The following is a 26,979-nucleotide window of genomic DNA, read 5'->3' on the forward strand; positions in this document are numbered from 1 at the left end:
TCTATCTGTAACATCGTCTCTACCTCTGACATAACGATAAGGTTTTGCGTATACTCTATCCAGATCCCACTATGTGTATAAAGAACAACATTTTTTTCAAAGTGCATCTTGTTTTTTGCAGAGATTAAGGACCATTAACGTTCAACATTATATTATAGGGACCTAAGTGAACCTATTATGTAAAGTTAAGGGACTGTTTGGGCTGATAAATTCTTCAGATATCGTTTCAGCCACTCAAATGTTGTCTTGTTTAGGTACTGTGTATCTTTTGTTCTTTACACATTTGTTTATTGTTACTCATAATGTTGTCATTTCTTCTATCCTTTTCTCAAATATTTCTTGCAGTGATTTTGAAGCTGTCTGATCTGCCATTGAAAGGTTAGTTTCCATTAATTATTCTCTCATTTTATTGAAGTTTTAGAGCAAAAACAATACTTGTAGTGGCTTGTCAATGTGTAAATTAGCTCTTTGTACTATGTATAGTTATGTTGCTCGAAATCCTCAATAATAACGTTGATTACGTGTTGGATCCTTCAAAAGTTGTGCATTTTTTTAAGGATCTGACACGGGTGTGCCAACATTTTAAAAGAGTTTCAGCAACGTAGAAAACAATACCTAAGTAAGTGAAGCGGAGTTTTGAACCACAATCTATTTTGCGTACTGAAAGTTAAATTATTTTTACGCGTTAAATGAGCTAAAGCTACTGAGTTTTGGACTATACTCACTGTTACCGTTACCTGATCTTATTTAGTTTATGCGTTCCTTTTGATCTGCGTATCTCGTTATTTGTAATACAATTGATCTCTTGCAACCCTGCAGCTTTCAGGTCATAATCACATAGGACAAAAACGAGAATACAGTAGATATGGCTCATGCAAGTGTGGCTTCTCTTATGCGAACAATAGAATCGCTCGACATCCAATTTGCTGATGCAATATCTAATCTGTGATCACAGAGAAGAACTTTGCGCTCTTCGTGAAAAAGTTAGTTCCCTGGAAGTATTTCTCAAGAACTTTGAGAGAAAGAATGTTTTTGGAGAAATGACGGATTTTGAAGTAGAGGTAAAAGAAGTTGCAAGTGCTGTTGAATACACAATTCAACTGAGACTAACAGAAACTGTTCAGGGAGAAAATAAAAGCATCATAGGAATCATTGGCTCAAGACTTCAACAATCAGCAAAGGACATTGATCATGTCTGGAAAGAGTCAACAAAGGTTCAAGATAAAGGCAAACAAGTATCAAAGGAATCATTGGTTCAAGATTTTTCAAGTTCAACAAACAATATTCTGAATGTTAACAATAATATGGTCAGACGTGATGATCAAAAGGAACGCTTGTTAGAAGTCTGACTACAAGCTACTCTGGTGAACCCAAAGTCATTCCGATTGTCGGGATGGGAGGCATAGGTAAAACAACCTTAACGAAAGAAGTTTACAATCATGGCTCAATTCTATGTCGTTTTGATGTTCATGCCTGGGCAACTGTATCTCAACAGCACAACAGAAAGGAAGCTATGCTGGGCCTTCTGCGATCGACGATCAACATGGATGACCGGTTAAGACGAGAGGTGAAGCAGAGCTAGCAGACATGCTGCAGAAAAGTTTAAAGAGAAAGAGGTACTTAATTGTCTTGGATGCTCTCTACAGTTGTGAAGTGTGGGATGGCGTGAGACAATGCTTTCCAACTGAAGACAATGCAGGGAGTCGAATATTGTTGACTACACGAATCAATGAAGTAGCTTGTTATGCTAGCACGGAGAATCTTTCTTTGCAGATGAACTTCATGGATCAAGATGAGAGTTGGAACCTTTTTAGAAGTGTGGCATTTTCAAATGAAGCATTGTCATCTGAGTTTGAGACTATTGGGAAGAAAATTGCAGGGAAATTTCACGGGTTATCACTAACTATTGTCGTGCATTTATATGGTGATTCTCTTGTTTTAGTTTTAAAAGCAATTACTAATAAAGATTGAAGTTCAAGGATTTCATCATAGTTCTTACTGTTTAAATTTTAATTACTATGTTTTATCATTATTCTCTAGCTTTCAAGGAGATGTAATTTCTCTATATTTTAAATAAGGGGCATCTATTTCTCGACTGCTTCGAACTGTTTATCTTTAGCAAAGGGTCTATCGGAAACATCGTCTCTACCTTTGACATAACGATAAGGTTTTGCGTATACTCTACCCTCTCCAGATCCCACTATGTGTATAAAGCACAACATTTTTTTCAAAGTGCATCTTTTTTTTTTTTTTTGAAGAGATAAAGGACCATTTATGCTCAACATTATAGTATAGGGACCTAAGTGAACCTACTATGTAAAGTTAAGGGACTGTTTGGGCTGATAAATTCTGCAGATATCATTTAAGCCACTCAAATTTTATCTTGGTTAGGTACTCTTATCTTTTGTTCTTTACACATTTGTTTACTGTTACTCATAATATTGTCATTTCTTTGTCCTTTTCTCAAATATCTCTTTCAGTGATTTTGAAGCTGTATGATCTGCCATTGAAAGGTTAGTTTCCCTTAATTATTCTCTCATTTAATTAAAGTTTTAAAGCTAAAAGGTTAGTGGCTCTTTGTACTATGTATATAGTTATGTTGCTCGAGTCCTCAAAAATAACGTTGATTACGTGTTGGATCCTTCAAAAGTTGTGCATTTTTTTAAGGATCTGACACGGTTGTCGCAACTTTTTTAAAGAGTCGTTCCAGCAACATAGAAAGAACTGCCTAAGTAAGCGAAGCGGAGTTTTGAACCACACTCTTCATTGCTTATGTAACGCCCCGCATTTCGGGCTACAATTTAGACCATGATTCAGACCATAAAACCTTATTTCTAGAGTATGAACCACCATGAAGAATTGTATCCCTTCTCTTCCATATAAACCATAGGATGATGTTAGGAAGTGTCTGAAAGATTATTTTCTGTCTAATATTACCTTGAAAAACCCTCCATTTCTTCATAGTCTGTTTAACCTGTACCCAAGGGCCTAAGAGACCAGCACATCTAGCATAATAATCCCATATAAAAATAGCTTCTTCTCATGTCAAGAATAGGTGCTCTATGGTTTCCCTCATGGGAATTCTACAACACTGACACATTTGGGAAATGGTAAGATTCCAGGTAGCCATGACAGAAGCTACAGGAACCCTATGTGTCCATACCCTCCATCCAAAAAAAGAAATTTTGAAAGGTAGTCCCTTCACCCACAACATCATAAAATCATTATTAGGAGCAAATTTCTTTCTTAAAATTTTCCAAATAGATTTGACAGTGAACTTCCCAGTACTATTCTTTATCCACCAAGGTTTATCCATTTCTCTAGTCTGTCTAACATTGCCCATATTCATCCTAACATGCTCACCAGTATTACTAGGAAAATGTTTTTGCATGAGTTCAAAATTCCAACCATCTTCTGTCAAGAACATATCAATATCTGTCAGAGAATGACATCCTAGAACATCAGTAGGTTGAACATATAATGGACCAAGATTAGTCAAATTATCAAAACAAATGCTAGATGAACCTCCCCTTGGTTCCCACCACAAATTCTGTTCAACAATCTCTCTATTTTGCAGCATGTGTTTCCATACTTGAGAACCACCTTTCCATTGAACAAGAGCGGGAATTTGTTTTTTGCAGTACTTGTTCCACCTGAAATTAGCTCATAATAAATTTTGGGTCCTGAATTTTCACCAAAGCTTGTCAAACATAGTTTGAGATATATCACCCATAGATTTAAAACCCAAACCACCTTCAAATTTAGGTAAGCAAACCTTATCCCAAGAAGCCCAATACTTTCTCCTACCTAAAATTTTATTACTCCAGAAGAATTTTGCAAAAATTCTATGAAGCTCTTTCAACACACAATTAGGAGGAACAACTGCCGATAACACATGAATTGGAGTACTTTGTAAAACACTAGTGATTAACACTTCCTTGCCCCCGAAGGACAACATGTTGCCTTTCCAAGCATGAATTGTGTCTCTCACTCTTCTAATAAGCTCAACATAATGCTCTTTTCTTTTCCTAGCATGAGTGATCGGACAACCAAGGTATTTGAATGGAAACTGACCCCTAGAAAAACATGTGCATTCTTCCACTAATCTTTTTAAATCTGCAGCAACACTCTGATGTATAAAGAAAGAACTCTTTTCTTTATTAATTTTTTGACCAGACTGAACTTCATATTCATGTAAAGTTGACACAATCTTTTTCAAAAATATTTGTCAGCAGAAGCAAAAATAATAGTATTATTTGCATATGCAAGATGATTCAATTGTGAACTCCACTTAGGAAGACCATAACCAACAAACTGCACATCCTCAAATAAAGCATTCAAGGATCTAGATAAAACCTTTGCCGATAAAATAAAAAAGGCAGGAGATAAAGGATCCCCTTGCTTAACACCTCTAGTTGAGTGAAAGAAACCCTGAGCTTGCCCATTAAGCAACACAAAATACCAATTGTTAGATACCAATCTCCAAATCAAATCTACAAAAATATGAGAAGCCCATTTTTCTTAAAACTTTTATCAGAAAGAACCAAGAAACTCTGTCATAGGCTTTAGTCATATCAAGCTTAAGTATCACATTTGCAGGCTTACCTCTCTTTCTGATATCCGTAACAATCTCTTGAGTCAATAAAATATTTTTGATGATGCTTCTACCTTTTATAAAACCAGATTGATTACAAAAGATCAAATTAGATATCAAAGCCTCAATTCTATCATGAATAATTCTAGAAAGAATTTTATTGATAAAATTACTCAAACTAATAGCTCTTAAATCTGAGAAAGATTGAACATTTTCTTTCTTAGGTAAAAGCACCAATTTAGTATGAGTAATACACTTTGGCAAAGAGCTACCTTGAAAAAAATCATGAACTATTGTTAGGATATCATTCCCAACTATATCCCAACAACACTAGTAGAATCTCCCTGTTAAACCATCAGGTACACTAGCACTATCACTATTCAAGGCAAAAACAACCCTCTTAACCTCCTCTAACTTTGGGGTTTTGCATAACAAAAGGTTCTCTTCAAGACTCACAGATTCAGAGATGTGCCTCAATAATGAAAAATCAAGTGGCATCTCTCTCTTGAGAGAACTGTGTATGGTAAAAATCAATGGCTTCTGCAGCTATCTCTCCTTCCTCCTCCAACTAGGTCCCCTGACTTTTTTGTGTTCTCTTTAGATGAAGTCTATTACTTCTTCCCTTTACTATGTTGTGAAAAAATCTTGTATTTCTATCCCTATTTTCAAACCAATCATACCCAACTTTTTGTCGCCAAAAAATCTCTTCAAAATGGAGATATCTTTTAAATTCAGCTTGAGCCTTTTGCAACACAACTCTATTCATAGTATTTGGCACTTTTTCAAAGAGATTCTCTTTTATTCTAAAAATCTTCTCTAATGATCAATTGCTTGAAAATATCCCCATAAGTGTCCTTGCTCCATTTGGTCAAAGCATTCTTAACCCTCTTGATGTTCTCCTTATTAAAAGCTAGAAAAGGATTTCCAGAATCATTGGAAACCCAATTCTGCCTAACAATCTCCTTAAAGACTTTATGTTCTGTCCAAAATTGTAGAAACCCGAATGGTTTCCTATATCTGGAATGATTTTCTTCACAAGTAAGCAACATTGGAGCATGGTCTGATCCAGTTCTTGGTAAATGTTCAACTTCAGTATGATTGAACCAGTCCTGCATCTCTTGATTAATAAAAATTCTATCCAACCTCTCAAAAATACAATCATTATCAACTCTATCATTCCACCATGTGAAGGGGCTCCCTTTGAAAGGAACTTCTGTTAAGTCGCAAGATGAGATACAACATTCAAAGTCTTCATGATCAGCATCTACCACAGGCAGACCTCCTATTTTCTCTTCTGCATTTATCACCACATTAAAGTCACCCCCAAATAACCAAGGGCCATCAATTTCATATTCCACCTGATAAATATCATTCCACAAAATCAATCTTTGATCTGCACTACACTTAGCATAAACAATAGTGATGTAAAAACTCTGATGCATGATCTGATGTTTCGAATTTATAGTAAGCTGTTGTTCTGTATTACTAATAACTATAATATCAAAATCATGGTTAATAAAGACCCATATTTTTCCATTACAGTTAGAAGTAGCTATTGGCATGCGCAATCTCCTTCTATATTTGTTGATAAATCTACTATCTTGAAAAGGTTTCATTAGAGCAATAAAAGAAAACTTGTGATAATTATGTAGCATTTGAACCCTCTGAAAAGCTTGTTGTGACTTCACTGATCTTATATTCACTTTATGAGTCAATTATGTAGCATTTGAACCCTCTGACAATTCGAGCACTTCCAAGGGTCATGCAAACTGCTGGAAAAGGTTAAAAAAATTTAGGTGATATTCACTTTATGAGTCAAAAAGTTTTCCTTTTTGGCTCCTTAGCTGGAGATTTGCTATGATACTCCCTCTTATCATATTATTTCTTTATTGACTTATTAGTCCACAAAATATTAGTGGCAGGCAACTATATAATCACAAAAGTTGTGATTGGAACAACTGATACAAGTATGATCACGACCATGGACACTTTTTGAGCATTTTGAAGACCACTTAAAGAGTGCACAAACCCAACTGAAGAAGAGGCCCAAACCCTCCCTTTTGATGCTCTCAATGGGGCGGCTTTGGAGCCCTCTAGTGAAGGGCCCTTTTGTATTTTCTCTTATATTTGTAATGTTGTATATATAGAACATTGAGGGGTTTATTTCCATTGGTTTGTGCTTGTTATTGAGAGAACACTTCTCTTAGAAAGAGAGAGTCCTAATCCGAAACTAAGGCATAAAACAAGTGTAACACCCTGAAAACGGGACCGGAGACGTCACACGATTCTTAAGGCTACAAGTAGCCCCAAGCTAACCCTTTGAGCCTGCTACTTCATGTGATACCTTACTTATAGATAAAATAAACAAAGCACTGGTACTGTCATATCAAATCATAAGGGATACTAAGAAAATTCTCTATCTGAACAGTCACAATACTAAAAACCGTAGCATACTAACAGTCTGATAACTAGTCTAACACAACCTCTACTACTCAAGAAACTAGAGAGCCATTGGGACAGATTCCCAACTAATACATACTTAACTGAAAAGAAATACACAACTACTAGATAAACTGAATGTCTGAAGATAATAGGTCCTCGAATCATGAGGACTCACCACTGTGGAGATGTAGATAAAGGCATGCGGGAATCACTGACGAGGCTGGGACTGAGCACCCGAACCTACATTACGAGAAAATGTAGCACACAGACAAGTATATGGATAGTACCTCGGGAATGTACTGAGTATATGGGGGTGTGTGCAGTTAAATAGTTACATCATAAGTCTTTACAGAAAACATGCATGATATAGTAGATGACTCACATAGCTTGAATAAAATCCTCATAAATCATGGATGGGAAACATACAATATAAATCACGTGCGCCATTTTACTTTATTCTAAATCTGCCTTCTTTATTTGTTCTCAACTTGTAAACTAAATAAAATCTTAAAATATCAACTTTCAGGACTTATGCTTTAATCTTGTGAGAACAAGTAACTTCTTTAGGACTTAAACATCATGACACTTTGAAATCTTAGAAATCTTAAAACAATAGCTTTTGAAATACTTATACTTTCAAAATTCATGCTTTTAGCCTTAGGAGAGTAAAACATCTTTAAAATTCAAGCATTTGGTACTTTTAAGAACTTTACGACTTGAGACTCTAGAAAACTTAGGAGACTTGGGATTATACAACTTTGGGACTCAAGATTTTCTTCTAACCGACATAAACCATGTGAGCTAAATGGAGTCCAACGTCTTACTTACGTTGGGGAGAGTTGTTCTATCCTTGCCATCGGAGTAGAGCCTTAACTTTTTAGTGATCACTATTTTAACCCACTTAGGGTAAATCAGAAACCTACGGGCACACGTAGTTCAAGGGCATGAGACCTTGGAATCAAGCCCAACTCGGTGCTAAATACTACTCCCTTACTTAGCTCAGAACTTTTAAGAAAATCCACCTTAAACAACTTAACACATGAAATGGGAGCCAATATGCTTCGCCTTATCTTAAATTAAAATGATGTTGATTTCTTTCTTAGCTTAGGATAAAGACTCAATGTTTTTCTTGAAATCTCGATAGACTTATCATGAATAAACTTGAATACTCAATAGCATGTGGATTTAAGTACACTTCTTGAAACACTTTAAAGAGTATCAATAACTCATTCTCAAAGGTTCATAATTTCACAATAAGGCTTAGTTCATGGAGTTAATAACTCAAATGGTCACTCAACTTATGATTCTTACTCCAAAAGTCACTCAATTATGAGTTCTTTTCTCAGAAAGTGATTCAACTTTAATTTTTCCTTCAAAAGTCATTCAAGTATGAATTCTTTTCTCAGAAAATCACTCAAGCTATTTTATTAATTTTTTCATTAAAATTTTTTATCATGTAATTTTTATTTAAAATAAGAATTTTAAGAAATAAAAAAGATTTTCATTTAAACAATCAATTTAGTGATCTGGCCACATCCAAAATTCATTTAAATGGTTTAATTGAATATCTTTTTTATTTCTTAGAATTTTGATTTTACTACTATTTTCTTGTCTAACGGTTACTCTTATAAAGTGTATATAGTCATACAGATCATCAATTAATATCCTAAAACCACACTCATTTGATTGTACAATTTTTACGGGTAATTTTACTTTGTTGCAGTGTATATATTATACTGTACAAATGTTTAATAACATTTGGTAATGTTTTATATCATATCATTTTAGTTTAAAATCTATAACAATCCCTTTTATCAACTTATTAGGAATAGAATTTATTGTATTTATTTGATGCATATGTATATTATACAAGTGGTAATATAAAAAATTACATTGTGATTGAAAACCAATTTCATAAATAAGTATCACGTTGAAAGTTAATTAAATCTAATCAACTAAATGAATATGATTCGAAAAATCATAAAAATTAATATTAACATTATAAGTGAATTGATATAAACTATTTAGGATATTTTAAAATTTCAGAGGGTTAAATATAAAGTAAACATGAGAATATGTAATAAATATGGTTCAAATATTTTTTTTTTAGTTTTTTTAGAATTTTGGTTTTAAATAAAATTTTAATTTAGCAAATTTTAATTAAAACAAATAATTAAATGGTTGAGTGACTTTATAAGTAAAATATTCATACTTAAGTGACTTTTGAAGTGAAAATCAAAGTTGAGTGACTTTATGAGAGAACAACCTAAGTTGAGTGACTTTTGAAGTAAGAAATAAAGTTGAGTGACTTTTTGAGAAAAAAATCGTAAGTTCAGTGACCATTTGAGTTATTAACTCTTAGTTCATGACAACAAATCTTGGAAAATCATAGAAAATATGACATCAATATAGGAATGGCAATGTATAACATGAACTTCTCAATTTATATTATAATTAAACAAGATAATCACACAACTCAAAAATTGAACAAGTCTTAGTATTATAATTTCGAAATATAGTAAAATAGACATGAATTCATCTTGAAAATATGAAATTCTTTAAGAAAAACTAAAAATTTTGGGCACAAGAACGAAAGAGTGTTCTGGTTCAAAATCGTACATACCTTAAACATGAAGCTTTGAATGAACTCTGGACTTTGTTTTGCTATTCTTGAAACTAATGGGTGCTTATTGTAGCCCTCGGAATGGGGAATCCGAATTTTGAAGACTTATCGAAAACTCACGATTGAATCTTGAGATATATTGATTTTTAGGTTGTAACCCTAGTGAGAGTTCTTGAGAAAATTTGATGAACCTAAGATTATTTTTGGGTTCTAAGGATTTAAGCCCGTGTTAGAGTTGATAAGGGGTTGAAAAATACCACATTCCCTTAATGAGTCAGAGTAGGAAGCTAAAATTTGGCCTGGCACGATATCCAGGGCAGCGCCCTGCTTGGACCCCCGGTCTAGCCTGGGCAGCACCTTTCTTAGACCTCTGGTCTAGCCTGGGTGGCACCCTGCTTAGACCAGTGGCGTAAGCCAGGCGATGCGGGCTTACAGCCTTTTGCTACTATTTTGCCAATCCAAACACGACCTTAGGCTCGTCTAAAAATTCCAAAACTCACCCGAGATGTACTACAACCCTGCCCCATCGTAACATAATAAAAAATTCAAGAAATGGAGGTTGGAAAGGTCGTGAAATAATTCAATGAAGATTGAAGGCTCAAAATAAACCAAGTGTTGAGCACTTAGCTAAAATTCTAAGCTTTAAGCTTCTTCTAGTTCACTTTAAAGTCTTTAACGATGCGGGAACTTTGTGGGGTCTTACAACAAGGGTGGAATCACTTATGTATAGCCTTTTGCTTGATATACTGGTGCTTGGGTGGTGGACGCCTCTCTTGTGTCATTGTAAGATATAGGTGATTGTAGTGTGTGTTGTTAAGGGTCCAAGAGTGGAATATGTTGGTTCTTATTCTAATGTAATCCATTTGGTTTTTGTTATTGTAATCATGTATTGTTGTTATTGTTATATTATTCACCATATTGTGTTGATAACTTAGTTTGGTTGCTAGTTTGGTGCCAATAACACCTTGATATTATCTCATTCTTGTTCACGTAGCGAATCCAAGTGTGGTCATCAAAGGAGTCCTCGGAGTTTTTGATTTGTGGACTATTTTTGGTGTATGTTTCTGTGTCTTCTTGGTCTCTCTTGCATCATTTGGTATCAAAGCTTGTGGTTGATTTTGTTCCAATAAAATCAATCTTGGGCTTGGTAGTTGAAAATTCAAAAAAATGAAAAAAAAGAGAAAGAAGTGCTTCTTGTGTTTGTTCTTGGCCGAGAAATTAGCTTGTTGTTGTTATATTCTTGGCCGCAATTTGTGGAGTTTAGGCCTAGGGTTTATTTTGTTGTTATTGTTGTTTCTTGTGTTATTTTCTTGATTCACTAACACTAAAGGTATCTAGATCTATATTTGGACATAAACTTGTTAAAGTTGTTTTGTGAACAAAGGCCCAGGCCAAAAATTTGTGGTTTGTTGTGGCGGGTTGGGTCTTGGATATGTGGATATTGTTTTTGTTCTTGAAGGTTGTTGTGACTTCTTGTTGCTCTTCACCTTACATCTTTTGTTAAAACAAGAAAAGTGAACTTTAGATCTAAAAAGGTGAAGAATAAAGTTGTAAGACTTGTTGGTGAGAGGACTTAAGCCCATCACTTCCAACCAATTTCCCTATTTCAAGGGTCTTGTTTTGTGGAAATTTTACAATTCAAAGTCACACCTATTTTAAGATTGAAATTGGAAAAGGCTCTAAGACTTACACTTTCCCTCTAAAACAATTTCATCCATTCCAAATTGAGGAAAACCGTAGACAATTGGAGAGTGACACGTCATGAAATTACTGTTCACACGACAATTCATTTTGTTGTCTGTTTTGTCTCAATTGTTGATTCCATTACTAACTTACAAGCTAGTCCTAGATTGTAAGTTAGTCTTGAAACCGTCCTTCTTGTTAATGTTCCTTTGTGTGCTTTATTTTTTGAGTCATTGTAAACAATTGGTTCACCTCTCAACATCTCAAGCACGGGATACAATCAAGCTTGCAAACATTTGTGAAATCAAGTGTGAGATCACAAGTGTGTGAGTGTGAAGTGAGTTTTTTTGGAACTATTGTGTGTTTGTGTTGTAGGTTTTGTATTGTATTGCTGTGTGTGACGTTGCAGACTGATTTCGTGTCCTGATTGGACTATAACTTGAAGGGTTATTTTAGGTACAACCACAATGGAACTCGAGGCTTCAAATGCTCAGAAAATGGACAATAATTCCATCAATCTCATTTTTCCTCGCCTTGAAACTATGTCTCGAGATATGGCTAGGTTGAATGTGGGTCTTGAGAAATTAGATATGGATGTGGCATCAATGTGTGGGATATTAGAACGTGTGGAAATCCAAAGGAGTCGACCTTCCACCAGTCTAAACATTTACCCAACTAATACTCCCGAGACCTTGCACCAAATGCTATATACACCAATTTCCAAAAATCAAACCAATCTTTACTCCCAAAGCCGAGAACAAGATAGACCATAACATCCTCCACTCCACCAAGTCCAAAAAGAAGGGCTTGGAACCTAAATACCACCACCTAAACCGAACCCTCCCATCCAATCTCCACTTGACCAAAGACCTTACTATCCAAATCCAATACTAAAAGCTCCACTTAACCCAAATAGACCCATCCATGTTGAGGGCTATGGTAGGGTAGGACAACATGATGGTTATGGGTCGTATGATGATGCTTATATGGGAAGGGAAGAGATAAGGGGAAGGCATTGTGATCCGAGGGAAGTTCATGGCCGAAAAGGTAGAGTTGGTCATTGGAACCAACAAGGGAACCAAAATCGTGATGTAGGGCTAAACTCCATCAAAGTTAGCCTTCCAATATTCAAGGGTGAGAGTGATCCTGAATCTTATCTTTCTTTGGATTCATCGTGTGACAAGATATTCCAACTTAATGATATCATCGAGGAAAAGAAGAATTGCTATGAGATAGCTAACTTTGAAGGGTATGCTAATACGTGGTGGGAGTATGTTAAACGGTTTGGAAATGAGATGAACGGGGGACAACCTCCTCCTTCGTTTTAGTTGAAGAACCTTATACAACAAAGGTACTTTCCCGAGGCTTATAGGCATGAGCTCCTTGAAAAATTGTACAATTTAAGGCAAGGGAGAAAAAGTGTCATGGCTTACTATGATGAATTTCAACAATTGATGTTGAAACTTGACCACCGAGGCGAGAAAGTAAGTCATGACATTGTGCGCTTCAAGGTTGGGTTAAACAAGGACATCTTCACTCGCATGATGCTTCACAAATTCAGCACCATGGATGGAATTTTCCATGCAGCTTCAGAGGTTGAGAGGGATCACAAAGAGAACTCATTCATGGCTGCCCCGAGGCCACCAAGGTTGTCCAAAAATATCCTCCAAGGTATGAAGGTAAATTGAATTCTACTTCCAATCCCAAGGAGTTTCAATGCTTCAAGTGTCAAGGGTGGGGGCACAAGGCTAGTGAGTTCCCAAATCAGAGAAATATAATACCAAGGGAGGATAGATTGTACTATCTTGGAGTAGAGGTGGGCAGTGAATCGGTTAAGAATGATGGCAAACCGCAAGATGGAGAGCATGAAGAAGCTGAAGTGTAAAATGAAGAGTATGGACAAGATGTGTGGCCGCAAGAAGGAGATTGTGAAGTGCTTTTGTAAAAGAGGTTAGCCTGTGAATTTGTGGTAATATTCCTCTCAAGTTGGAGAGGATGATACAAGTATGATCACAACCATGGACATTTTTTGAGCATTTTGAATACCACTTAAAGAGTGCATAAACCCAAGTGGAGTCCTCTATTGAAGGGCCCTTTTGTCATTTCTCTTTTATTTGTAATGTTGTATATATAGAACATTGTAGGGTTTATTTCCATTGGTTTATGCTTGTTATTGAGAGAACACTTCTCTTAGAAAGAAGAGTCCTAATCCGAAACTAGGGCATAGCACAAGGGTGGAATCACTTATGTGTTGCATTTTGCTTGATACATTAGTGCTTGGGTGGTGGACGCCTCTCTTGTGTCATTGTAAGGTATAGGTGATTTTAGTGTGTGGTCTTAAGGGTCCAAGAGTGGAATATTTTCTTTGGTTCTTAAAATTACATCTTCATTTGTCTATCTTCCTATCATTACTTTTCCTTGTAATCGTTGGTTCTTATTCTAGTGTAATCCGTTTGGTTCTTGTCATTGTAATCGTGTATCGTTGTTATTGTTATATTCTTCACCATATTGTGTTGAACATCATTGTATGGAACATCATTGTAAATGGAAAAAGTAATTCAAGTAATAACAAGCAAAAAAACACCTTGATATTATCTCATTCTTGTTCAAGTAGCGAATCCGAGTGTGGTCATCAAAGGAGTCCTCGAGTTTCTTGACTTGTGGACTGTTTTTAGTGTATGTTTCCATTTCTTCTTGGTCTGTCTTGCATCAAAAACAAATTGGTAAGGTCTTTTTTTAATATATACAATGAGGTATAATTTTACATAATTTCATAAGTGAGATCTTATTTCTACCTCATGGAGGTAGAGAGACTGTTTTTGAAGGACTTTCCTCAAATGCAATAAATCAAATTAGTTATTAAAAAAGGAAAAATGATAGTGAAGAAAACACGATAAATAATAGAGAAAGCAGCACATAACAGTCAAAAAAAGAACATGACAATAAAGTTGCTACGACATACTCCAACTTCACAAGGGTCCTATTACTCCCTGAACTCAATTTTAGCGTACTTTTATCACCCTTTTCTATTGACGTGACACCTTTATTACATGAAATGGGGCTCACGTCAAAGGTGCCATGTCAGCTACAAAAGTTTACAAAAGATGCCACGTTAGCTAAAAAGAATAACAAAAATACACTAAAATTTAGTTTAGAGGTAATAGGACCTACGTGAAATTGGTGTAATAGCAAATTTGGTCATAATTCAAGGAGGTTCTAGATTCTTTACTTTTTTTTGAAGTACAATAAAGGTATATATCTAAGTAATCATCTTTTAGTAACTTTTTATCTTAAAATTACAACTTATGTATTCTTCCATTTACAATGATGTTCCATACTAAAGAGTTGATCCTCACACTTCTAAAATAAATATAAATTATTGGGTTCGGGTCTATACACATATGAAGGAAGGTTCAAACCGAAGAATAATAAATTACATGATCAAAAGTATTTTAGAATTTGTGAATAGCAAAGACTAATAAATCACCTACTCTTAGTAAATCTGCCTATCTTGTTATTTGTAATACCATTGACCTGTTGCTACCTTGTAGGTTTCAGGTCATAGTCACAAAGGACAAAAACGAGATACAGTAGATATGGCTCATGCAAGTGTTGCTTCTCTAACGAGAACAATAGAATCGCTCTTGACATCCAATTCGCCGATGCAATCTCTAACCTGTGATCACAGAAAAGAATTTCGTGCTCTTCATGAAAAGATTAGTTCCCTGGAAGTAGTTGTCAAGAACTTTGAGAAAAACAATGTTTCTGGGCAAATTACAGATTTGGAAGTAGAGGTAAAAGAAGTTGCAAATATTGCTGAACACACAATTCAACTAAGAGTAACTGAAGTTGTATTGGCAAATGATGAAAAGACACGTGAGAGGCTTTCTGATAGCCTTCAACAAGCAGCAAAGGATATTGATCGTATCAGGAAAAAGTCAACAAAGATTCAAGATAAAAGGAAGGTGATGAATTTTCAGTGCTTCATGATTTTCCAGTGGTTCAATATTTTTCAATGGTTCAACAAAACATCAAAGGAATACACAACTGTTGAGGAGATAACAGTTGGACGTGATGATCAAAGGGAACGGTTGTTAAATGATCTGACTACAAGCTACTCTGGTGAACCCAAAGTCATCCTGATTGTCGGGATGGGAGGCATAGGTAAAACAACCTTAGCAAAAGAAGTTTACTATAATAAATCAGTTCTACGCCGTTTTGATATTCGTTCCTGGGCTACTGTATCTCAACAGCACAACAGAAAGGAAATTTTGCTCCTTCTGCAATCGACGATCAAAATGGATGACTCAGTTAGGATGAAAGGTGAAGCAGAGCTAGCAGACATGCTGCAAAAAAGTTTGAAGAGAAAGAGGTACTTAATTGTCTTGGATGATATCTGGAGTTGTGAAGTGTGGGATAGCCTGAGACGATGCTTTCCAACTGAAGACAATGCAGGGAGTCGAATACTGTTGACTACCCGTAACAACGAAGTAGCCTGTTATGCTGATACAGAGAATCTTTCTTTGCAGATGGATTTAATGGGCCCGGATGAGAGTTGGAGTCTTTTAAATGGTGCAGCATTTTCAAGTGAAGCATTACCATATGGGTTTGAGGCTGTTGGGAAGCAAATCGCAGATGAATGTCACGGGTTACCACTAACTATTGTCGTGGTTGCTGGACTTCTCAAATCTAAAAGGGCAATAGAAGATTGGGAAAGTGTTGCTAAAGATGTGAAGTCATTTGTCATGAATGATCCTGATGAACGACGTTCACGTGTGCTTGGGTTGAGTTACAATCACTTGACTAGCGATCTAAAAGCATGTCTTCTGCATTTCGGAATATTTCCAGAAGACAGTGAGATACCAGTGAAGAATTTGAAGAGATCATGGATTGCTGAGGGGTTCCTAAAGTTGGAAAATGATTTGGAAGGAGAGGCTGAGAAGTGCTTGCAAGAGCTTGTCGATAGATGTCTAGTGCTCGTCTGCAAGAAAAGTCTAGATGGAACAAAAATTAGATCATGTAAGGTTCATGATCTAATATATGACCTGTGCGTAAGAGAAATTCAAAGGGAGAACATTTTTATATTGAACGACATTGTGCTTGACCAATCAGATTCAGTATGGGGACCTCTCAGTATGCAAAAAATGCGGCCCTTTAAATGGGTGACTGGTGATGAATTTCTTTACTGTCCCAATGGTCTTTATAGGGCACTTCTTACCCGTGTACATCGTCAGTTGAGAGATCATGACAACAACGATCTTTTGAAACGAACCCATTCTATTTTCTCTTTTCATCTTAAGGATTCATTTTTTCCTCCATTTCTGAAATCAGAGCTTATTCATTTCAAATTACTCAAAGTCTTGGAGTTGAGACACTTGGGGATTGGTAATTTCCCTGTACAGATACTAAGCCTCATCTGGTTGAGGTACCTATCATTGCTCTGCCATGTGTGTTTAGACATACCTCGAGAAATTTGCAGGTTATGGAATCTGCAGACATTCATTGTTCAAGGGCTTAGTCCATTAGTTAAAATAACTGTTCCTGAGGAAATTTGGGGACTAATGCAATTAAGGCATCTCAAACTGCCAGCATTTTATTTGCCAGATTGCCCAAGTGGATCTGCTGACAAAGGAAGGCATCCTAAACGGCCCAGAGTATATTTTTTGCCAGATTGCCCAACAAAATCTGCTGTCAAAGGAAGGCATCTTCAACTGCCCAGATTATATTTTCCAAATTGCCCAAGTCGATCTGTTGACAAGGGAAGGCACTTGGATTTGTCAAACTTACAAACTATTTCTTACTTGTCTCCACTTTGTTGCAAGAAGGAGGTTATTATGGGGATTCAGAATGTCAAAGAATTAGGAATCAGTGGATATGAGACTGAAATTAATAGTATTCGGGACTCTGGGATTCTCAATAATCTTGTCCATCTGCAGCAACTTGAAACTTTGAGTTTTATGTGGTGCTCTAAGCTGTTTCCAGAAAGTGCAAGAGCTTTTCCTGCAATGCTCAAGAAGCTGAAGTTGGAAAGAACTTCGCTAAGTTGGTCGTACTTGGATATCATTGCTGAATTGCCTAACCTTGAGGTGCTCAAGCTGATGGATGATGCTTGTGGTGGCAAAAAATGGCATCCAATTGTTAGGGGATTTAATAAATTGAAGTTTTTGCTAATTGAAGGTAATTATAATAAATTGAAGTTTTTGCTAATTGAAGGTAATTATCTCAAGTACTAGAAAGCCACAAACGACAATTTTCCTGTCCTTGAGCGCCTCATGATTAGAAGTTGCCGAAACTTGAAAGAGATACCCATTGAGTTTGCAGATATACACACACTACAGCTGATTGAGTTAAGAAAGTGTCCTCCCAAACTTGGGGAATCTGCTGCACGAATTCAGAAAGAACAAGAAGACCTCGGAAACAACCCTGTGGATGTTTGTATCTCTGATCCATGTAAGTATATATACAGTATTTATCAAGGTCACTCTGTTTTTCATTTCCACAAGTCAAGTAGTACACAAAAGTTATTTAGCTTTGCCCCATATTCTTTCACAGAAATAAGAGAAATTAACAAGAATATCCCTTATATTTGAGCGTAGTTCAAGACGGCCCCTTAAATATATTTTTGAGTAGTTTTGGTACTTTCATTTAAGATTGATAAATTTCAGCACATTTGATCTAATTTTTACTCATAGGGGTGGCAGCTGGGTTGTTTGGGCTGAAGTTGGGCGGTTTAAGATGGGTTGAACAAACAAATGGGCTAATGTCCAACCCTGCCATTAAATTACAATAAAAATAAAATGAAAAATGAAGAGTAGATGTTTGCTCTCTTTGTTGTCCTTGCTCACAAAATTTAAGGTATAGATTGTGTAAATTCTAGTAAAATGAGGTTTACTTGGATTCAACTCTTTTATGAAATAATTGAATATCAAAAAGTGAAATACTTTGTATTAATTTTATCAAGGTAAGTATATATTTGTCAAGGTTGCACACTGTTTCTCATTTCCACAACTCACATCATACAGATGATGACGATGATGATGACGATGATGATGATGAAGAAGAATATGCAGATGTGTCAGATCAAATGTGCCACATCAGCTAAAAAGGTTGGTGAAAATATGCTAAAATTTTGTTCGGGGGTAATAGAGACCCCATGAAGTGGGAGTGTGTTGTAGAAAATTTGGTCATAGTTTAGGAAGGTACTAGATGCTTTACTCTAACCTATATTGAGAATGGAAACAATGGATTAACAATTTGATACTGTTATAGACTGTTGATGCTAGTTCGTCACACGATGTTTATTCATAAATGTAAATGTATATCTTTGGTTTTATAGTCTCTATGAAGCGTGTTGTGTCTATATCCCATATAGAAATTAATTATTTTTTTTTTTTAAAAACACATATAATATTGTCAAAAAGATTATAGAGTAAATAATATTATATAGAGTCTATAAAATTATACATCAATATTTGCAGCTCATTTTTTGAATTAGTAAATAATTGTTAGTTAAGATGTAATATAAGCAATTTAGCTCTCCAAAAAATGTATGTGTGTGCTCACATGACGTTGAGTTGAAAGATGTGAGTTTGATTGAACATGTTCTAAATCTGCATCTGAATAATGTGACTTGTCGAACTTCTAGTGACCCTTTTTGTTTCTTCTCAGTCGGGAAGAGTTATTCTGATTCAGAAGAACATTAGGAAAGGAGTTCAAGGCCAGAAGGATTGAACTCTTAGAATTTCATTTCGGTTCCTCTGTCGCAAATTACCACTAAATTATCAGTTTCAAGCGACGTGTGGCTTCCAAGGATTTGTGGCACACATTAATTTTCTGTAATGCATAAAGCCTTGCCACGGCCTTTAGGTGATGGTCTATGAGACTTACAGGTTATGTTGTACTAATTCCCTTCTTCCCTTCTCTTTTTATGTAACTTTACAAATTCAACTTCAGTACTAGCAGACCACGTGGATCGAGTTTGATGATTATTTTATATGATGAGACAACCTGTTAGTTTTGTGGTGTCTAGGAGTCTTTATGTTATTGTTCTGATTCCATTATTTCTAGCCACATCCCAACTTGAACTCTTAATAAATGCTCTTATGACTTTGGTGATGTACTTGATTATGGTTTCAGTTATTGATTTGGTTATTACTTTGTGTTGTTAGTTTTATTTTTTGAGTTAATAGAATTTGAAACTGGTATTATATGTAGCAACACTGCTGAGTTCTTGAAACTCGCAGTTTTCTGGTAAAAACTGCACAAGGAACACGAGAGTAAAGATATGACTCATGCAAGCATGACTTCTCTGAACAGAACAACGGAATTGGTCGTGACATCCAATTCGCCAGTGAAATCTCTAATTAGTGAACACAGAGAAGAATTTCTCGCTTTTCAAGAAAATGATAGCTCCCTGGAATTATTTCTCAAGAACTCCCTGGAATTATTTCTCAAGAACTTTGAGAAAAGCAATGTTTCTTGGGAAATATAGGGAAAGGGCTCAAATATGCCATTGAACTATCAAAAATGGCTCATTTATGCGATCAGTTACGAGTTTGGCTCAATCGTGCCATTGCCGTTACAAAATCGGCTCATTCATGCCATTACTTTTTAATGGTGGCCTTTGTGCTAAAAAAACATTTCTTGATTCTGAGTCAACCATATCTTCTGCTGTGTATGCTATATCAGTGATTTCAGCTTCCAAACTTGTTGATGCCTCGAGATCATCTGTTGCTTTCCATGGTTTCTCCAGAATAGCTCTCAAAGTTTCAAGCTTTTTGTAGAATGGTTGGAAATCACATGCTGTCAATTCCATTGGTTGGTGTATGGTTCTCTTAAGACAAGTAATAGCAGCATAATCCATATCTCTTAATTTCTCAAAATCCTAAAAGTGTCCACTAATCAGCTCAAGTTAGTTTTTTGTATGAACTAATCAACTCAAGTTGTATGGCTTGTTTCACAATCCCATTCCCTTTATCATAACTGGCCCGGCCTCCTTACCGGTCTACGTGCTGTCTTGGGCCGCGCTGTAAACAGGCCAGCCCGGCTGTTAGACAAGTATAGTTGCACTTATTTCTGCAAGATTTTCATCAAAAGGTTTTCGATTATGCATAAAGATGCATTTGATAAAGAACACAAAGAACAAACTGAAGTTCCCACTTGACTTCTTTTGACTTTATCAAAAGGAGATTAGTGGTCATTATCACATCCTAAAAGTGTCCACTGACCCAACTTGGCTGATCTCTCAAATAAACAAATACAAATACAAAGACCAAAGGTCTCTTTTTTCTTTTAATTTTTCAAAAAGATAGATGGTTCACGGGGAAAAGGAGAGATTTGTCATCACCCGAGCATGTTTAATCATCCATTCACCTAACTTTTTAGGATCAGCGGGATAGGGATCGATTCCATCTATATGGCGCCATAGTTCTTATCCGGTACCAAATAATTGAAATCGCAATTCCCTGTATGAATAATTTTTTCCAGTGAAACGAACACTGAATGATTCAAATTGATGTGAAGACATATTCTTGAATAGCTGCGAAAACTAGAAATACTATGACTGAAAAAAAAAACCGGAATGACCGAGATCAAAAGTCCTAGGAGTTAAGGACTGATTGTCGACGAACTGTGCCAATTTTTTGCTGAATGATTCTCAATATTGAGAGTCTTGTCGTTAAATAGAAAGTATTCAAAGATTACATCCCTAAAGATCCGTCTTTCCTATCCCTAAAGATCAACTATTCTATCCCTCTAAATCCGCAGCTATTCTATCACAATATTTATTCTCTTTGGTTACCAAATCAAATATCTATAATTACACTTATATACAACGATACATAGTTACATTAATTATACAATATTCACTATTCGTTCATGATCTGTGAGCTGTCCATCATGCTAACGATGCTCTGGTAAATAACATCGTGAAAAGAGAAATGACTTAGATATTACACCTTTCACACGATTTTCCCATCTGTTGTTATAATTTGGAGCTTAAGAGAAGAAAAAAGGAAGGTTTCAGCAGTAGCTTTTCATTCATTCATCATCATAACATTTTAAAAAAGACTCCACTTATAAGCTACATGAGTCTTACAAGACATACCTCATAGTATCTTACAAGACACTTTCTCAAAATAAGGACTACCATTTATTTTTTAAAAAAGCTAAACCTATAATATTAAGAGAAACTATTAAATAAAAGACTATCTTAGAAAAATCTCATATTCTAACACTCCTCCTTGAGATTTTTCTTGGATACTCCCAACATAGCCCTTAGAACTTCAAATTTCCCCTTAGGAAGAGCCTTGGTCAAAATGTCTACAATCTGCTGATCGGAGTGCAATGAACAAGATTAACTTTGCCATCCTTCTCTACTTTCCTGATAGTGTGAAACTTCACATTTATATGCTTACTACGACCATGTTGCACTGGATTTTTGGCGATAGAAATTGCCGACTTATTGTCAACCTTATTGACAGTAGCTTCAATTTGATTTTGCTCTAGATCACGTAGAATTTTTCGTAACCATAGAGCCTGATTAGATGCACTAGCAACAACAATGTATTCTGCCTCTGCAGATGATTGAGCTACCACATCTTGCTTCCTTGAATTCCATGAGAGCATGCCTGAACCAAGTATAAAGGCATATCCAAAAGTGCTCTTCATATCATCAACACTTCCAGCCCAACCACTATCTGAATGACCCATCAATTGCCCTTGCTCTTCCCTTTTAAACCAAATACCATAATCAACAATTCCCTTGATATACCTCAATGTTCGTTTGGAAATACGAAGATGAGCTTAACTTGGAGAATGCATAAACCTTGACAAAAAACTTGTCGTGAACATGAGATCAGGTCTTGTTGCTGTCAGATATAGCAAACTGCCAATTAAACTTCGGTAAACTGTTGGATCAGCCCTATCATCTCCTTCAGACTTCGAGATCTTTTCATTGTGAACAATTGGAGTTGACACATGCTTACACTTCTCCATCTTGAGTTTTTTAAGAACATCCCATGCATATTTTCTCTGAAAATTCCATCAATAGCTTGATGAATCTCCATTCCCAGAAAGTAATTCATTTCACCCAAGTATGACATCTCAAACTTGGTCTCCATTTCTTACTTGAATTGATTCACCATAGCTTCATTGCTCCCGGTTACCAGAAGATCATAAACATAGAGTGATACCACTAGAACATCTCCACCTTTAGCCTTTTTCACATATAAAGTGGCTTTATTTTCACTTCTTTTGAAGCCGCAATGAATTAGATGATCATCAATCTTACTGTACCATGCTCGAGGAGCCTGTTTTAATCCATACAACGCCTTATGTAGTCTGTAAACTTTATCTTCCATTCCTCCAACTTGAAAGCCTTCCGGTTGGTCGACATAAATTTGTTCCTGCAATGGTCCATTTAAGAATGCCGACTTCACATCCAGATGATACAACTTCCAATTTGATTGAGCTGCCAAAGCAAATAGAAGTCGTATCGTATCATGTCTTACAACAGGTTCAAATGTGTCTCCATAATCCAGACCTGCAACTTGCACATAACCTTTCACAATAAGCCTTGCTTTGTGTTTATTAACTGAACCATCTAGATTAATTTTGGTTCTATAAACCCATTTCCCCCCTATTACATTTCTGTCTTGGGCTTATCAACCAGCTTTCAAGTGTCATTCTTCTCTATGATACCAATCTCCTCCTTCATGGCTTCAATTCAAACTTCATGTTTTGATGCTTCTTGATAGGTATTGGGTTCCATGATTGAAACATTGCATCTTTCATATATCTCAGAAAGGACCTTGTCTTCAAAATTGGCGAATCAAGTGAGGATTCACCATCTGATTCTTCAGCTTCTTCTAGATTTTCAGAGCCAAATGGTTGTATTTCAGGCAACGGATTCAAGTTCAAATAATCTGCATTTTCTTTTTCAACTTGCTCCTTATCCTAGTTCCAATAAGCATACTCATCCACCACTACATCAGTTCTGATGGAAATGCCTTTTGTTTGCAAGTTGAAAACTCTATAACCTTTGGCTTGCAATGAATAACCAATAAAGATCCCCAATTCACCTTTCGGTTCAAGCTTGCTTCTTCTCATTGAAGGAACATGAGAATAGCATATCGAACCAAAGATTTTTACGTGCTTGGCAGATGCCCTTTTTCCACTCCATACCTCAATAGGAGTTTTACCATCCATAGCTTTGGTTGGAAGCCTATTCAACAAATAAACTGAAGTAGAAACAAGTTTTGCCCAAAAATTTTGCGGTAGTTTCTTTTCAAGCACCAAATATCTAGCCATTTCAACTACCGTCTCGTTTTTCCTCTCCGAGACTCTATTTTGTTCTGGTGAATAACTTACTGTCAGCTTGTGATTAATCCCTGCATCTTTACAATACTTGTTGAACTCATTTGAAGTATATTCACCTCCATTGTCTGACCTTAAAGCCTTCCGCTTGCAGCCACTCTGTCTTTCAGCGGAAGCTTTAAACTTCTTGAAAACTGAAAATACTTGAGATTTTTTACTGACAAAATACACCTAAGTCATCCTTGTGAAGTCATCAATGAAAAACTGAAAATATTTATTTTGACCCAGGGATGATGTCTTCATAGGTCCACATACAGTGTGAATAAGTTCAAGCTTTTCAGTTACCCTTCATGAAGCACTTTTAGGAAATGATTTCCTGTGAACCTTTCCTATCTGACATGACCCACATACTTCTTTAGAAACTGAGATCTTAGGTAAATCCTTAGTCAAGCCCTTCTCATACATAGATTTTAAAGTAGCATAGTTAAGATTCCCATATCTTCTGTGCCATAGCCATGAATCATCCAATTTTACAAAAATTGGCACTATCAAACTTTCCATCTACTGGAAAGATCCTATCCACCATTTCTACTTTGTCAATCAAAGTATCATCAATATCAAAGATCAAACAATGCTTTCCCTTAAAAAGTAAGGAGTAGCCTTTAGAAATCATTTGGCCAACACTCAACAGGTTACATGCTAAAGAATAAACATACAACACATTATGTATAAGCTTTGTACCTTGTTTAGTTTGAAAGGAAATTGAACCCTTTCCATGTGCTTCTAATGTTGCACCATTTCCATCCTAACTTTAGCTTTAAGTGACTTGTCAAGTGTGTGAAACATAAGCTCATTATATGTCATGTGAGTCGTGGACCCACTATCTAGGAACTATTTGGATTGGTTGAATTTTTTTTCTTCATGAGCAGACATAAACAAGCTTTCTTCCTTTTCTGACTCTTCAGTGAAATTTTCCTGCTGAACATGTTGTTGTGGCTGATTCTTCTTTGCCCTGAATTCTTCTTAATATGACACATTTTTCTACAAAATCTGCACTGAATTGATGACTTTTCTTTGAACCAACAATCCTTTTCTTGATGATTGGTTCTTTTACAGTGGAGGCAAGGTCGAAACTTTTCTTTCTGTGAAGATTCAGTCCATGACTTTTTCTTTGCCGCTTTATCTCCTTCCATTCTCCTATTGTCCTTCACAGGTTGCTTGTCTTTGTGCTTTGCTTGAAATGCCATTTCTTCTACTTCTTCATCTCTTATACTTGTTCTTTGTTCTTGGGCTTGCAATTTGCTAATCAGCTCTGCGACAGACAAAGTCTTCAAATCACAAGATTCCTCTATTGCTGAAATATTGGACTCAAACCTTGATGGTAAGATTATCATCATCTTCTCCACCACCTTTGAATCTGGAAAAGTTTCACCAAATAATCTTATCTTTTTTACAATTTTCAGAAGTTTGGCAGAGTACTCCTTCACGGTATCTCCTTCTTTCATCCTTAACATCTCAAATTCTTTTTTGAGAGTTAAGAGTTTGACAGATTTCACTCTTTCACTTCCATCAACTCCTCATTTAGCTTCTCCCATACTTCTTTGGGTGTTTCACAAGCCATTATTTTGGTGAAAATCACATCTAAAAGTGCTGAATGAAGACAAGTAAGAGCCTTTGGTTTCTTGGACTTTGCATCTTCATAATTCTTCATTTGTGCAACAGTTGGATTTGGTCCCAATGGAGGGGGATCATTTTCACTTTCAACTGCTTCCCATAGACTAAGAGCTTTAAGATAAGCCTTCATCTTTATGACCCATATGTGATAGTTTTATCCTGTAAACGTAAGAGGACCTGCACCCAAGAAGCTGTTGGATGCCATGCTGCTGTTCAGATTTCTTTTTTTTAGAAGATCTGAAAAAAACTTATCTTTAAGCCTTCACAGATCCCTCAAGAAGATCGGCTCTGATACCACTGTTATAATTTGGAGCTTAAGAGTAGAAAAAAGGAAGGTTTGAGCAGTAGCTTTTCATTCATTCATCATCACAACATTTTACAAAAGACTCCACTTATAAGCTACACGAGTCTTACAAGACACACCTCATAGTATCTTACAAGACACACTTTCTCAAAATAAGGACTACCATTTATTTTTAAAAAAAGCTAAACATATAATATTAAAAGAAGCTATTAAATAAAAGACTATCTTAGAAAAATCTCATAGTCTAACATCTGTGACTTCCTGTGTGAGGTTTTTAGTAAGTTGGTGCAATTTCTCTAGTGCCGCTGGAGTTAGTCTTTCGTCCTTCGCAGGGTAGATAGAAGACTCCAAGTAAAGCAAACAATATTATAAAGTCATAAATTGTTACTTATCTCATATATTGAATAAAAGCAACCACTCAAACTCAGTACTGAAATTTATGGAAAGATGCTGCAACAGGACTCTGAAGGCATCTTTTCACTCATATATTGTATTCATGCGTCCTATTTATGAGATAGGTAAGAACACGTGACCATCAGTACTGTGCTGTTTAGTGGTATTTCAAAGTTTTTGTATAATAGCTAAAGAAATTTGCAGATCATATATAGAATGAGAAGTTCTCAATCTACTTTACTTGTTCATACAAATGTCCAATACCTACTAACTGAAATGCATCTTCAAAAGAATTTGTACACGCAAAATAATGATGCTGACTGGTAATCGGGGGATAAATATCAATGTTAATATCACCAGACGGCATCTTTCTTGATTCTGGGAGTGACAGTCGCCTGGGCTTCGCAGAAACTACTTCAGCGAACCCTTCTGAAGTCAAGTTCAATGCACTGGTTCCTAATTATGAACTACATGTATTCTCAACTACATACATTGGGTGATCAAACTTGCAACTTGAACCAAATATCAGATCCCATGTCTGCAATAGTACATACACAATGGTTGTCCCTGCAAAACAAATCCAACAAAAGAAAAGAAATCTTTTCAGCTCGCCACATTTCCACATTACCAAAGAGGATTTTGTAGAGAAAAGCCGGAAAGAATAACTGATCTTTCAGCCCATTTGAACTTATTTTTTCCCCTCTATCTCTCCTGGTGTTCAAAAGGCACACTTCGTCAAGTGTCTGTCTGGTCACTAACTGAGTTTGAATGTCTATCTTACAAAACATATCAAATTTAAGTGGCTATACAGGTTTTTGAGCATTCTTTATTTTTGAAGAACACTCGTTCTCATGGACTAAAACTCCATCTTCTGTGTAGAAAAATAATGAAGGCACCTTCTTTGAACACTCGTTATCCTAAACACATTTGTTCGTATCAAGCACAAAATTA

At 35.9% G+C, this 26,979-nt stretch overlaps 1 protein-coding gene across 3 annotated transcripts; it reads left to right on the forward strand.

The window, feature by feature from the left end:
- The first annotated feature begins 244 nt into the window (after positions 1 to 244).
- LOC107841005 (putative late blight resistance protein homolog R1B-17) lies at positions 245 to 26,949 on the forward strand. Of its 3 annotated transcripts, XM_047396557.1 has the most exons (6): positions 245 to 378; positions 820 to 1,406; positions 1,496 to 1,897; positions 15,996 to 17,792; positions 18,365 to 18,448; positions 19,011 to 26,949. In XM_047396557.1, exons 3-4 carry the CDS (start codon positions 1,588 to 1,590, stop codon positions 17,573 to 17,575), a joined length of 1,890 nt encoding a protein of 629 aa, XP_047252513.1. In that variant the 5' UTR covers positions 245 to 378; positions 820 to 1,406; positions 1,496 to 1,587; the 3' UTR covers positions 17,576 to 17,792; positions 18,365 to 18,448; positions 19,011 to 26,949. The 3 variants fall into 3 exon arrangements, 1 of the variants encoding a protein (XP_047252513.1); XR_007044613.1 differs by lacking the exons at positions 15,996 to 17,792; positions 18,365 to 18,448; positions 19,011 to 26,949 and adding an exon at positions 6,511 to 6,763 and having other exon boundaries at positions 820 to 2,513; XR_007044614.1 differs by lacking the exons at positions 15,996 to 17,792; positions 18,365 to 18,448; positions 19,011 to 26,949 and adding an exon at positions 6,318 to 6,504 and having other exon boundaries at positions 820 to 2,513.
- The last annotated feature ends 30 nt before the right edge of the window (positions 26,950 to 26,979 follow it).

This window comes from Capsicum annuum, chromosome 9 (assembly GCF_002878395.1).
Source record: "Capsicum annuum cultivar UCD-10X-F1 chromosome 9, UCD10Xv1.1, whole genome shotgun sequence".
In the NCBI taxonomy this organism is placed as follows: Eukaryota; Viridiplantae; Streptophyta; class Magnoliopsida; order Solanales; family Solanaceae; genus Capsicum; species Capsicum annuum.

Excerpts from the sequence above, each read along its gene's own strand:
- LOC107841005 (XM_047396557.1), top strand. The coding sequence starts at position 1,588 with ATGCTGCAGAAAAGTTTAAAGAGAAAGAGGTACTTAATTGTCTTGGAT. Across the intron at positions 1,898-15,995 it reads AGGGAAATTTCACGGGTTAT|CACTAACTATTGTCGTGGTT; the intron begins CACTAACTATTG and ends GTCACGGGTTAC.